This window comes from Malaclemys terrapin, chromosome 1 (assembly GCF_027887155.1).
Source record: "Malaclemys terrapin pileata isolate rMalTer1 chromosome 1, rMalTer1.hap1, whole genome shotgun sequence".
NCBI lineage: Eukaryota > Metazoa > Chordata > Testudines > Emydidae > Malaclemys > Malaclemys terrapin.
Window position 1 is genome coordinate 81,591,663 of NC_071505.1, and position 14,840 is coordinate 81,606,502.

Below are 14,840 nucleotides of genomic sequence, written 5' to 3' on the forward strand. Positions count from 1 at the left end.
TTGACCTGTTAAAGGGGTTTCTGTTGGTTCTTTAGTTTGAATTTATTGCTCAGCCTTGGTAAAGTATGCCTCTACTTCCATTTATTTCATTCTACTCACCTTAACTCACTGTGTCCCCCATTTGGTTTCTTACAAATGTGTAAATAGCTTACAAGGAACGTGGCAAATAAAATAACATTTAGGTCTGGATGCATATGTGAGGTCAGCTATTCTTTGTTCTCTGCACTTTGGAGCTAATATGCTCTTGCCCACCACCTTAAGTCAATAAGATCAGATATGTATCTTCCTATTCGGCCCACAAATTATTGAATAGACAGATTTTTTTTGCCCCACAAGCATATTCGGACGCCAGAAAGTTTCGGGTCATTTTGAAGTAATATAATGGTGTCTAGATAAATTTTTTCTATGAACTAATATTCTACAGTATCTTCTGATAAAATTGTGTAATCCGTTTTTATATGGCTTGTAGCGACTCCATTACAAAAGCACAAGTCAGACTTCAGCTTTGAACTAAAAAAAAAACCTGACATGGTAACACTTTCTTCTTTTTCTTTTGTAGGCTGGAGTAAAGGGAAAACTAGGCAGACTGCTGGGGATATTTGAGGTGAGCTATTTAAAAACAAACCACAAAAAACCCAAACCCACATACCTAAATACAGATGTGTCGACTGTGCAAGTTGATAGGCTGGTGAAACCAACATCTGTGCAGTAGTATCAGATTTGAAGTTCTCCAAGAAAGTCAAGTGTTACTTGTTTTAATCTTACAAAGTAGATTTAAAGTGGTTGGAAAAGGAGGTGGGGAAATGGGCTTGTGCTTTTTTGCTTCTCTTATGTGTAGGGCCTGGAAAGTAAAAAGTCTTCAAGATGTTGGGAATCCAGGTGTTCTCTTCCCTATTTTCCTGGAAGAAATGTATGGATATCTGAAGTACTAATAGGTTTGACACTTGGAAACCAAAAAAGTGAAACCAGACTGACTGGGGAGAGGCTTTTTAATTCAGACTAAACATTTTCTTCAACACCCAACTTTCTAAAATAGCCATAGATCTTAAGGCCAGAAAAGACCACCAGATTATCTGGTCTGACCACCAGTATATCACAGGTCACTGAACACTACCCAGCCACCTGCACACTAAAAGCCCACTGGAATTAAACCAAAGTATTACTGCCCTCGTAACACTTCTCTGTTGTATGCCACACAGAACAGGAGAGATGGCAGTGAACCAGTGCCTGAAGCCCCTGAAATCAAAGAATGAGACCCAGATGATTCTAGCAAGCGACTAGTCCCATGCTACTGGGGGGTTTCTTAGTTTGTTTTTTGTTTGTATTTTGTTTTTTGTGTTTTTAAAACCTAGTCACTGCTAGTCTGGCGGGGGGAGGGCGGGATTCCTTCCTGACCCTGAGTATGGGCATCAGTTAGTTGTTGAGCACGTGAGCAAGACCTGAAAGAATGCTTTGATACCACCTTAGACCACTGGTCAATACCATCCTATGTCCCTTCTCCAGTTGTGGCCATCTCTGGTGCTTCATATGAAAGATGGAAAAAAGAGTTAAAATATCAGTGGGGGCAACTCAGATTCAATACTTAGTCCTTTTAAGGTCTCTGAGAGCTTTCAGTCCATTTCCTTGGTTTTACTTTTGGCTTCACACAAGACAAGATTGAACATTCTTAGTATATTGGAGATTTAAAAAATCAATTCTAAAAATCAGGCTTTCTCAAAAGTGCAAAAAAAAAATTCCTTTGTCCTTGAAGTGTGGGTGACAAAGGGACCCAATCTAGTCAGCTTGAGTTACTTTTTAACTTCTGGTACTACAACTGCATCTTCCAATTTTTGTAGTTTGACAGTCACTATTATCCTATTTTTAAAAAATGTTTCCCCTGATGCTTTGTGGCAGACCCACACAAATGGGGAACTGATGATACAAAATAATGTCAAATGCTCACAAAGAACTGGAGAATAAAACCTCTAATTTTTGCTATAGTTACTTTAAACTTTGGCTGCAACTGTAGCAGGCCAGATATTAGGTTCTTTATCCCTTTAAAAGAGTAACAGATCAATAGTTTCAAAGACAAGTGGAGTCTTCCTCTGCTCCACAATCAAAGCAAAGCTTGAGTAGATGTGTTAATTATATCTGCCATATAAAAGCCTTGCCAGGTACTTGTAAATAAATAGCTTACATGGTGAACATATTGCATTGACTGGCCATTGTATGAAACAGTTTTATTAGGAGAAGGTGTTCCATATAAAACTAATGGTTGCTGTCTGGCACAGGAAATTAACTTATAAAGAAAGGTAGAGTGAATTACATCTACTACAAAAGGTTCTAACGTGATAATTTTACCATTATTTCATGGCTGAAATCTAACACATGCACTTGAACGCCTTGCCAGTATGAAAAATAAGCGGTGTGATCTTAAACTAAATTGAAGTAAAACGATAGATGAAATTTGTCAACAAGAAAATAGTCTCAGTATAACTTTGCTTCTTTAAAGAAAATTAATGTTTAGGATTACAGATTGTTAAAGAATAGATTTAAAAATTACAAATCTTATTTTACGTAGACCCTGAAAATAGTTCTCAATTTCCACCTTATTTACCTCCCGAAACCATGCCTCTCAGGGACTGATGCCCAGACAGTAGCTTGGCTGATAACATAACACACCAAGCAATGTGGTGAATGTAGCTCTATTTTAGATGGTGGTTATGCCAACTGTTTCACAAATTCTGAACTGAAGTCCTAACAAGTGTTTTTAGAAACCTATAACTGCCTCAGAGGAAGACAAACATAATATACCTTGCATACTTCGATATGCTATACCATGGAGAGCAGAAATTCCTTGATAGCTGATAGTAAGCTTGGATATATAGTACTGATGTTCAGAGTAACTTTTAGCGTAGCTAAACAACAAGTGCTTCTATTTTAATCTGACTCTTGTCTGTTTTCCATATTGTGCAGCAGTCAATCCCATAGGTTGATGATATCCTGTTTCAAAATTTCCAGTCATGTGACTGTCACTTTGTTGAACTGCAATGACAGTTGAACAGTTATGAATCAACAAATAAACTAGAATTAAAATGAAAACAAATTCACTTGATTGTCAGATATTTAGTCTTAAGACACGAGTTAAGATATGGCTTCATATACAAATATGGCTTCAATATCTAAATGATGTCTGAGTACTTGCATTCCTAATTTTTTTCTTTCTACTTTGAAAACCCAGATGGCTTCAAATTTTCTTCCTTCTTTGGATCTTAAATGGCAGTCTGAATAGAGACATACACATTTTCTATGTGGTGGTATGAAATGTATTGAGAGAGGCACTCAGATTACAAAAGTTCAGAATCAAATATTAGGTGGAGTTTATCTGGAGCAGCAACCTGCTCGTGAACAGACTTAAAAAAAAAAGGGGGGGGGCATTTTATCCTACTCACAGGCTGAACGACAAACTTTGAATCAGCTAAGACATAAATGGCCCAGGGATACACTTCCATCTTTGGAAATGGCAAAAATCTGTCTCCCATACTTAAAATACCTCTTTCACATTCCATGTCAAATGCCACCAACAGAAGTTGGACCAATAAGATATTACCTCACCCACCTTGTTTCTTTAACAGTACAATACACTTTCCTCTTGAGGAGGATACTGTGGAACTGATGGATTGATGCCTAAGTCACCTGGAGCGAGGCAGAGAGATTACTGCATCTGCCATATCTACTTTAGCTGTAGGTTTCCAGAAACCAATAAAATGCTGATTGGTGAATATTTTCTCCCAAGTTCAGCCACTCTTCACACGAGTGTCACCATAGTATCCAAATATTTCAGAGGTAAACTAGATATGCATGAGATCCCTAATAGGTAGCCTTTTTGGAATCTTCTGTGTTCTTTTTTTGTTCCTAAATTTGTATGTTATACACAAACTATCATTTTGGTACAAAATCTTACTCAGATAGGATTTGTGGCATGCCCTAAAGGTCGTCAAATTTGGATTAGCCTAATTGCGGGCAGCCTGTTCCTCTGGATCCCCCCTCAATTGAGAACACCCAAAATATTCTTTTGGTACCTCTATTCTTTGGGTACTTCCACTTTATTGCTCAGATTGTTTTATAGTGTAGCCCTAGCATTTCTTTTAGGCTACATCTAATACTATAGGACTCCTAGGACTGGCTACGCTGCTGCTTAAGTCAATGTAAGTTACGTCACTCAGGGATGTGAAAAAATCACCCCACTGAGCAATGTAGCTTATATCGACCTAGCATGGTGTCTGCTCTGCACTATGTCAGCAAAAGATGAGCTCCTACCAACTTAGCTTTCACCTCTCGAGGAGTTGGAGCACTGAAGTCAACAGGAGAGCACTCTGCCATGAACTTATCGCATCTTCACCAGACCCACTAAATCAGTGCTGCTGCATCGATCGCAGCGGCACCAATTTAGCATGCAGGTCTAGACAAGCCCTAGGACTATAGGTAACAACTGTAACATGTCTGTCTAGTTACTCATCCCTTATCTGGGTCTTCAGTTGGAGGCATGGCCACACCTTAAACAGCTTCACTCCCCTAGATAACTGACTTCAATTTTAGGGCATGTTGAATGGAGCTCCTTACCAGCTAATATATTTAACTTTCTAAATTGGAGGCAATTTGTAATGCCTTATCTCTAAAGCAAAGCTAGAAGGTAAGGAACCAGCCACTAAGTACCTCTTTTAGGAGAGGGGGTTAAAGCTAGGAGTTAAACTACATATTTGAATCGTGTGTTATGTTGTTTTTGGGCAGACATGCTGGACTCCATTGGTAAAGCAATAAAGATGCCTACACTGAGGACTAAGTTGACTGAATTGGAGAAGTTCCCTCTATCACTGTTGCACTTACATGGCTAACTACACCATTTTGCCCCCTTTTTAGTCTGTGTGCCCACCTTCGGTGTTTGGTTTCTTGTCCTTACCTGTCCTGGTGTGGAATTTCTCAATTCTTCTACCCTTAGACTGGGATCTGGGTACACTACTGTACTTGCTTATCAGCCTGCAGCTCTAACAGGGTTTTAAGAATTGATGACAGTGATGTTGACCAACAATCTTCTTAGAACTTTTATATAGTAATTAGAACAAAACATTAAATTATTTAAAACCGACTACGTATGCACAATTAGGGCATGTCTACACGAGACAATACTGCATGGCAATCTAATACACTGTAGATTCACACCTTGGCTTGCCACACAGTAACGTCCTGTGTAGATAAGTCAGAAGTCTCATATGTCACTACAAACCAAGTTAGATGGTTCAGTTTGTTCCAGTAGCCAACTTAAATTCCCCTACAAACCCTCCTGTCTCTGATGCTCAATCTTTCTCTCTGTTCTACCTTAACTGTCCTTGGAGCTCCCCAAAGAGCAGCCATTCAGGGTACTTACTTTGCTATTGTCCGTGAGTTACCCATAACTGTAAGCTGTTGGGTGACTAGGGAAGAAGGAAAGATTCTAATAGGTTAGTGGGATCTGCTAACCAGTCAGACCTCCAGGGTGAAAGAAGTATTCTGTTATATAGTAGTCACCTGTGTTCCCTCTAAGCTTCCCGGTCGGGCAGCCGCCAGGAATGATTCAAGTGCCACGCACTTGATTAGCAGAGCTGTGCACAATCAGATAGCTGTGTTCAGGTGCCCCCTGCCCGTTCCCTCCTCTCCCTCCCCTCCCCCCGAGTGCACTGCTTTTCAGCCACGTTGCTCCTGGGACCCTCCTGCTGGCTGTGCAGGGTAGGGAAGGGGGGTGCTGTTGTCAGGTGCTGCCCCCACCCCATACCCCATCTCTGCAGAGCAGGGGAGGGGGGACCTGGCTCAGGATAGAAGCAGGAGAGCTTTCTGTGAGTGACTTAGAGAGACCATGCATGGCGTCTCTCAGAAACTTCCCCAGCAGCCAGCACACACTCTGTGTCTCTCTCTCACTCACCTCCCAACACATACTAGTTGTTGTTACTTCTTGGTACTCCCTGCAATGCACCTATATTCTCTGTAATTTTATTCTTTCAAAGTGTTATTTTAGTGTTTTGACTGGTCTATGCATTTTCATAATTTTTATTTCTTACACTTAAATTTATTTCTTTGGGTAGTGAGTCCTAAAATGCTTAAACTGTGCTGGCTGGAGTAATTATCCCTATGATTACTTATATATAGTTTTTTTGTTTCTACTGGTGGTGCACATCTGCACATTACCTTGGTGTGCACATAAAATTTGGATGGAAAAAATTAGAGGGAACATTGACAGTCATACCTTACTATTGGTAGATCTAGATTCAGTATTAATTATTAAGGAGCACTCTCTCTTGCTCATGAATCCCTTGTCCATTTCACCTACGCTGAGTGAAATTCTATAGTCTCCATTATACATGTGGTCAGACTAGATGATCATGATGGTCCTTCCTGGACTCGCTCCTAAGTGTAGATGTTTGAGCATTAACTAAATGAATATCATCCAGTTTTCACACCATAGCATCCACTATGCTTTCAATTTTGATTCTATTCAATACTAAGGGTGGCTTTCCTGTTTGATGGGAAAATGGAAGTTCAAATACTCTTGTGTTTAGTGCTGCAATAGTAAGACTTATGAGGGATTTTATAACAATATCGAGTATAGTCAATAAAAGAGTTGGTTTTGTTGTCCAGCAGATACATTGCACACCTAAATTATTTACTTTAGATTAAAGAATGTGATTTTTAAAGTGTATGTCTTTAAAAATAATTTCCAAATTACTGTGAATTAAAATTTGTATTTCTAACATTCAAGCAGAACCAAGACCGGAAGCATAGAACTTACGTTTATGTTCTTACAGTGACTGAAATATTGGAAGACTGGGAGGATTCAGTTAATATAGGCAAGTTTGTTTTATCCTTGCTATGTGCTAACTTTAATTATGAAGTGTGTTTTATTTTCTAGAACCTACAACAGTGGATTCTTTTCTAAATCTGGAGAGATCCCTAATCTGTGGCAAAACTGAAATGATTGTAAATGTTTTCCTCAACTGTACAAAACTTGACCTTCAAATACAATATAAAAATAACACAATATATGAAGTAGGCCTTGTAAAGTAATAAGATGGGATAAACAGTAACTTTAGTCATAATTGGAACTCCCAGTTGTCTAGTCATAATTAGTCTTGTCGTAATTGCAAGTGTTGAGAAAATGGGTACGTTTTATAGAAAACTATTTTTAGCAGAGTTTTGCTTTTTGTTGAAAAACTTTCAATTTTTGTTTCCAGAAAACAAAAAGGTGTTCTGATTGTCATAAGAAAACAATGACAAAGCCATTATCAAACTTTAATGAAAAACTTTGACTAGCTTTAGTCAAACTTATACTTCATCACTTCTCTAGCGCTCGAGCAACGCCAATATTAGTCATAAGTAAGGATAAGATTATAGCGTAAAGTCACAGATTCCGTAACTTTGAGACCTCTGACATTTTCTGCGTCAGCCTCAGGGCGGCAGGGCCAGAGCTCTCAGCCAGCAGTAGAGTACCTGGAGCCATCTGGCTCCCCCTCCCAGAGTGGGGCTTGGGCTCCTTCCCCCTGCTTGGACTGCAGTCTCACACCCCTCCCCCAATCATTTTTAGTAAGTCCTGGACAGGTTGCAGGCTTCTGTGAATTTGTTTGCTTACAACCTGTCTGTGACTTTTACTAAAAATAACCGTGAAAAAAATCTTAACCGTACAGATAAGTTATGTTCATTGGCTAAAGCCTGCTATGTTTAGATGCATGGAGTATCTAGTCCAGTGGTTCTCAACCCATTTACCATTGTGGGCTGCATATGCAGTTCACTGTGTTGTAGGCTGCATCCACACCATATGTACTACCTGTATGGCCCTGAGGATGTCCTATGGGCCACAGCTGTGTGCTGATTGGGCAGTAAGCGGCCCATGGGCTGCAGGTTGAGAACCACTGATGTAGTCAGTCTAGTTAAACAGCATTTTTTGAAATGTATCACATGACTACCCCTTTGCTAAATTTAATCAGTTACAGATATCCCTAACAAGTTAGCCTGCCTTCCATGTGGTTTTACCTAAATATTAACATGTTACACTCATTGAGCAGTACGTTGGTCAGTTATCTGATGGATCATACAGGAATCTGCACCAAAACAGTATCCTTGGTTAGTAGATGGCTTTCCCATTTCAGGAATTGGAATTTTAATACTTAACATAATACTATAAATTATAGAACTGAGTTTTTTGCCATCAAGTGGTGTCAATCATGACAGTGTCCCTTTAAAAGAATTTTTTAAAAATTACAATAGCAGCACAATATATGTAATGCAAGTTGTACATCAAAATGAAAATAGAATTAACAGATTTTTCATAATGTCTTCAGTGTAGAAATATATATATTTTTAAAATATAAAAGAACCCTTAGTGCAAGGGTTCCCAAACTGTTATACGTGTACCCCTGGGGATATGCAAGACATCTCTGGGGGGGGAGGGGTGCAGGAGAAATTATGTAATGGTGGATTTTATTTATTGCATTTTCATAGTAAGCTACTCAATTGAAGCTTTACAGCTCTGGACATTTTGTTAAATAAAATATGGTAGTTTGTTACTTCAAGATATACCAATGAGAACACAGATGCTGATGTACAGTGCCCTCACCTCCAGTCACCATACAGTGCAGGTTCATTTGCCCAGCGACTGTCCAGTGTACTGAGCTCAGAACTTAGAGGTTTTTTTCGGTTCTATACATCACACTATAACTATATCTATATGTAACAGTGAAATATGGACAGATGGCTGAGGACAGTGTTAAGAACACACAAAGTATTAGTTATGGATATGGGGTATGCAGGCAATTGGTAGATCTGGAATGCGGTACACAATAAGAAAAGTTTGGGAACTTCTGCCTTAGTGTGGGTTGGTACTTTCTGGATCATTAAAGGTGTCACAATCATGTATTTTGTGGTAGCAAATAAGATTGTATGGGTTAAAATAAATACTAGTATTCATTGCATTTTGGGATATCCTCCCTGAACCAGCAAGGAACACATTGACTTCAGGATACAGTAGCAACATTTTTGCAATTTTAGTGCAAGGGGATTGGGCTTGTGATTATGTCTGATATACAAACATCTTCAAATATGAATGGTAAAGAAATACAACTTTTGTCAATATAGTTGAAAAAAAAATGGAATAACTTATACTTAACTAATTCAAATATTTTAAAAATATTTCTTAAAGGGAACGCTTCTTAGCAGCTGTGCTTTAGATGGCTTCATTTAGTCTTATCAGCTGAGGCATGAGGTTTAAGAGCATTTTAGCAACTTAGAGGGGTTGCTTCAGCAAACTTCCTGGCTGCTCTATTCTCATTGGCTGGAGGTACTCCTCAAGAGTTGCCTGTTTTTCCTTATCCATTACCAGTGCCTGGAGTTCTGCTACTAATCTATCCTCTGCCAAATGTCAGATGTTAAATTTACTACCCCTCTATCATCTTGAAGAGGGCAGCTGAATAATGCACATGTTCCCTCTGGTATGTTTGCAATGAAATAGCTATTCCAGAATAACTTCAGGCATGAACACTTAGAGTGGATTATGCTACTTTGGAAAAAGGCACCTCTTTCATAAGTGTCCACACAAGGAGTCACTCAGGAAGAGTTTGTGTAGACATGCCCTATGCTATAAAGAAGCCAACCATGAATTTGTCTGTTCCCAGCCATTAGGATTAGACGTGTTTGTTTTAAAGAGCATGGATTCTGCATAAACTGATGGGCTGTATAGAGTAGGTATAGGACCTCTACAAAAGAGACCCTGTATCTAAAATGTTTTGTTAGCATCTATTTAGTTTCAATGAACCAGATAAGTTTGACTAAATCTTCATTGTCCAACTTTCTCTTGATGTCACTTCCCTGTTCTCCAGTTGTCAATCTACCGGAGCGCAGACAACCTGGATTTCCAATGTAAAGAAACATGGGGAAACAAACCTTTTAGGACCCTATACACTGAAGAGGGGGAGACACAAAGACCACTTTTCCTCTGCTGCTCAGCTGTTACTCCTGTGTTACATGCCATCTTCCTTCACACTTGGGGGGGTGGAAGGGGGAGGATGCTTGATCTTAATTGTATTTTTGCTTTGCACTTGACCTTTAAGTTTTTGGACCTGGAGTTTTTTTGGAACTGGCTGTTGTAGCTGAACTGCCATTGAAACTTGTTTGTAACATATTTTTCTTTGATCTAAATTACTCATTCAGGAAGGAAAAGAGAATGGTTTAAAGTAGAAGATGCTATCAAGGTTCTTCAGTGTCATAAGCCTGTTCATGCAGAATACCTGGAAAAACTGAAACTGGGCTGCTCCCCAACCAATGGGAATTCTGTGGTCCCCAATCTTCCTGATAACAACTCTTTATATGTCACTTCTGCACAGACTTCTGGGTTGCCCTCTACTGTGAGATAAACATTTGGATTACCTTTTTACTCGTGCGCCATCACAAGGTGGAGGAGGGGGGAATGTATTTGTGTTCACATGCAGACATCTTTGACTATCAGTCCTCAGCAAAATGTGTGAATACATCATAACATTCAGACACTAACTTTTTTTCCTTTTAACAATGTAAAATAGTATTTCAGCAAACTAAAGCCATATATGGAATTTTTTAAGATGCCTTAAGTGGCCATTTTTAAAAAAAACTATCAATATAAACTTACACATCTGCTAAAAATAAGACATCTGGGTTAAGTGGAACTTAGTCCAGATTTTGGTTTAATCTTTTTTTGTCAGGTAGTCTTTAAAAAAAAATTTAGGGGGAAAATTCTTGAACAAATGGCAGTAATGTTTCTCTTTTTTTGTAGTACTTGGCCAAATATGCAAGAAATTCATAATTGTAGAAAGAGGTACATGAAAACTGAAACATACTGCCGCCCCCCTTCCCACCCAATGATCATTAAGTGTTGCCTTCCTCTGATATCCTCGCATTCATTTTGCTGAGGGTGCGATCCCATAGTTTTCTAAGATTGTTCAATTAGTAAAAAATAGCATCAGTTTCTTCCAGTTCTGAGTCTCTTGTAGCTTCTGTGGCATAGAAGAATAAAGTACAGTGTTTGGGAAGAAAATTATACCTATAAGGGAACAATGTGGCTAGGTTGAAGTCCATTAGCAAACTCCTAAACCTAGAGGAAATGGCACTGTGGACTAAGAGCAGAAAGGGCTGGTATTGACATTTCAGATATACCAAAATTTTTGTTATCTTATTAATGACTATGCTAAATATCCCAATTAAAGTTGTAATACTAAAAATATTTTTGATCGTTCAAAATAACTGCTTTTGCTCTCTGAAGTGAAAGTAGAGCTAATGCTACAACTTAACTGGAGTAAACTTGGGACAGCATCCTGTCATAATTACCATTTCTCCCTCCCCCCTGTACCTGTCAACCAAAAAGGATGGAAACTGAACTTAACCATGGGTCCCAAACATGTTCTTCCCACTGTGCCATTAAGACAGTTTTCTACAAAGAATGCCATCTAGCTCATGCAGATACTTCTGGAATTTTTAGGATCTAAATATTAATTCCAGCCACCTTTTCTTTCTGGGCAGAAAGCCAAAACTGAGGTTGGGGTAAACTTTGTGTCTTGTGAAGGCTGTTTTGGGTAAACTCATTCTTTTACATAGCATTTGAACCCTTTGTAAATAGTCCAACTGGTAAATAGTGAGTGTAAAATGGAAAGTAAATGTAATTTAAACATTTTGTTACTCAATACACAACTTCTACTTTTTTAGCACAAATTGTGTAAAATGCTGCTATAAATTAAACTTCTGCGTGCTGTTACACTTTTTTAGGAAAATATTGGTGCCACAAGTGATCCTTTTTGAAAAATGAGATCTTTGTGCCATATATAAATGCATTTAAACCATGGATAGTAATGTTTGAGGTTTCACCTCATGTAAACTGCTCTTTGAAGAGGCCATAAGTACTACTGATTAGAGATGTCCCTGGACATGAGCCAAAAAACAGAAGCTGCCTGAACTTTGAGGTGGGATGTTTTTTAAATCCCTAAATCAGCACTAGCCCTATGGTTCTAGTTCCAGGTCTCTTCTAAAACCAGAAGAGCAGGCATGTCTTCTGTGTATAGTTTTGGATGCACCACAAACTGGTGGAATCATCATGAACAGTTGATCTCATGAGACTTCAGGTATTTGAGGGCCAAAATCTCAACAATTCATGAGATTTTTAAACCCATTTTAATTCTTCTGATCTAAACACCACCAACATTGCCTAGCTTTTGTCCTGAAGGGCTTACAGAATTGAAGAGAGACTTACTAACTAAAATGTCTAGAAAGCTGAAGTCAGGTGCTTTGAAAAGAATGTCTAATGTACAATGACAGAATGGTTTAATGGTAATAGAAACATCAGATTTTTAAGTTGATCTAATGTCATATACATTGACACTCATTTAGTCATTAACACATTAAACTGAGCTCATAACTGTGAGCCTTTTGAGAAGTTTCTTTTGATTATACAACATATAATCCATGAAACTACATACAAAAGTTCAAAGTAGTTACTTAGAAGCAGTTATGAACTAGAAGCCATCTCAAAACAGTTTCAGATTCCTGGAATTAAAAGAAAACTCATACTTGTATAAGATATTAGTGGTAATGCATGATCTTATTTTGTAGCTCTCTATGTATTTGATAACTGTGTAAAAATGTACAGAATTGCTGTTGCTAACAACCTGTTGATTGCCTATAAATATTTTAATATTTTGGCTGCACACATTTGGACTGTTAATAGTGCCACATGAATTCTTAAATGCCATTTGTTGTACAGATCTCTTCAGTCTCTATGCAGCTTTCAAAATGAAGCCCTGTATTGTTCAATTTGATTTCCTATGCTTTTCTATTCACAGAACTTTGAAGTATGTGACAGTAAAGGTAAACTGACTACTGTGCAGGCTCTTGCTTTAAGTATGCTACAGGAAACCATGCTAGCAAATTCCTTTTGTATGTTTGAGTCTTTTAACAGTCTAAGTGAACACTAAAGTTAAATTCTACAGAAATGGATGGTGTAAAACTTTGGGATAAGGAGGATAACACTTTGCATCAGCTCCTGCTGTCAAGATTATATATAGAAGCATGTTACTGCCAGCAGTTTCCTCATGTTCTTAGAAAGGTTTCCAGTTTGGTTTATGAAGTAACTAGTGGTGGTTTCATAGCTTACTGTGATGCATTATTTGTGCAAATAGGACTAGAATTTACATTTTTAATCCCCATCCCAGTGAGCTGCTGGCAGCTCTGATGCTTGCCTGGCTGTGGGAACAGAAAAAGGAATCTGATTTGCATCAATGGTTTTCCTGTAGCAGCCATGGTTTGGGATCATCATGACCTAAGATGAAATAGATGATATTGCCAATGGAAATAGCTTCAGCTCCTCCTGAAACAGAAGTTGTTACACTAAATACCTACTTAAAAATTGATGTTTTAACACTGCAAAAGTATCAAGTGTATTGCACAGAGACTCTTAAAGTGAAAAGCATAATTTGGTGACTTACTGCACACTAACTTTGCCTGAAGTTGGCCTATTGACAAGTCCCTGTGGAGAAAATCAAAAGGAAAAACCAAGTTGGTTTGTTTATCAACATGGTTCTGAAGAGAAATTTGAAGGAAAATCCCCTAACAAATTGTAAACATTTTGAACTGCTTGCATGGGTTTTCTTTAAAGATTGATGTAAGAATTTTGACTTTTTATATTTGAGATAAATATCAATAAAATCTGAACTAGTGCTGTGAGTGTCATCCTTCAGTAGACACTAGTTTTACCACTGATAGCAAAGTGCTGATATACAATGCTTATGCCCCATCTGAAAAGGGTTTGAGGACTGCTTAAATATACCTCCAGCAAGAACCTTTAACAGTGGTTAGCCCTCTCTGGGCTCCAGATCAAACATCATTGTAAATGTGGCCTAAAACTGACAGTCATGCACATGTGCTCCTATTGAGTGTTCTGAATAGTCCAAGTAATAGTATGGGTGCAACCCAGCAGGCATAAATTGGTCTGATGTACCTCCTATCTAACCTCAGCACCTGATAAAACAGCATATAGATACAAACTAGAGCAGTGGGCCAGCAGTAGTTTTCATCTCATCCCTGACCCTAAACTACAGCCTTGCTCTTCTGAAGGCTGCTTCAAAAACACAATTGAAATTGGGTATGCCTTAGAGGTGAGAGGCATCAATAGGTCTTAACATCTGTACACAGGGAGGAAACTTACCTACCTCACAGGTGTCAGAAAGCCAAATTTCCAGAGTAGTCCCCTACTGAGTGCAGGGGAAGTGTAGAGAGTACTTACTGGAAGGGGATTAACTACCATCTTTTCTAAAACTGTCAGAGCTGGGACTTCTGCATTTTTGGGGAGGTAAGAGGTGACATTCTGCCACATTTGTTCAAGGACATAGGCTGTGTTCAGTACCTCTCATGGAGGGAAAGGACAGCTACAGTCTGTCTCATCCTTGGAAAGCAGCAGGTAGGGTATTAACCTGCTTATTACAATCTAAACTACTTTTGCTATACCTGGGCTGTCATTAGGACAGTTTCCCCACCTTTACATAAAAAGGAAATGTTTGTCAAAAAATAGAATCCAAGAACTACACTATCAGTGATTGAGGCAGTTGATTCAAAGATGTGAACCTCTCAAGGGCAATTAAACCTGTTGTATAATCAGCTGCTACTTGTTTAAGGGGCTTGGTTCAACTCCTATATCTAGCTGTGCTGGTAGTTAAGGTTCCCAAACATTTTTCCTTACTTATACAGGCTTCATTGTCACCCTGTTAGTCAATAAGGGGGTAAGAAATAGTACCATCTCAAGTCTTGCCCCAGGGGTTAGTTGC

At 38.6% G+C, this 14,840-nt stretch overlaps 1 protein-coding gene across 2 annotated transcripts in view; it reads left to right on the forward strand.

Annotated features, from left to right (window-relative positions):
• NUDT4 (nudix hydrolase 4) overlaps positions 1 to 13,736 on the forward strand; it is a 44,405-nt gene extending 30,669 nt beyond the window's left edge. The window contains exons 3-5 of one of the 2 annotated variants that reach the window (XM_054027986.1): positions 560 to 604; positions 6,770 to 6,861; positions 10,214 to 13,736. In XM_054027986.1, the coding sequence (XP_053883961.1) occupies positions 560 to 604; positions 6,770 to 6,861; positions 10,214 to 10,412 (336 nt within the window). In that variant the 3' untranslated portion in view covers positions 10,413 to 13,736. The remainder of the gene's footprint in view (positions 1 to 559; positions 605 to 6,769; positions 6,862 to 10,213) is intronic. The other variant, XM_054027995.1, reaches the window with a different exon arrangement.
• The last annotated feature ends 1,104 nt before the right edge of the window (positions 13,737 to 14,840 follow it).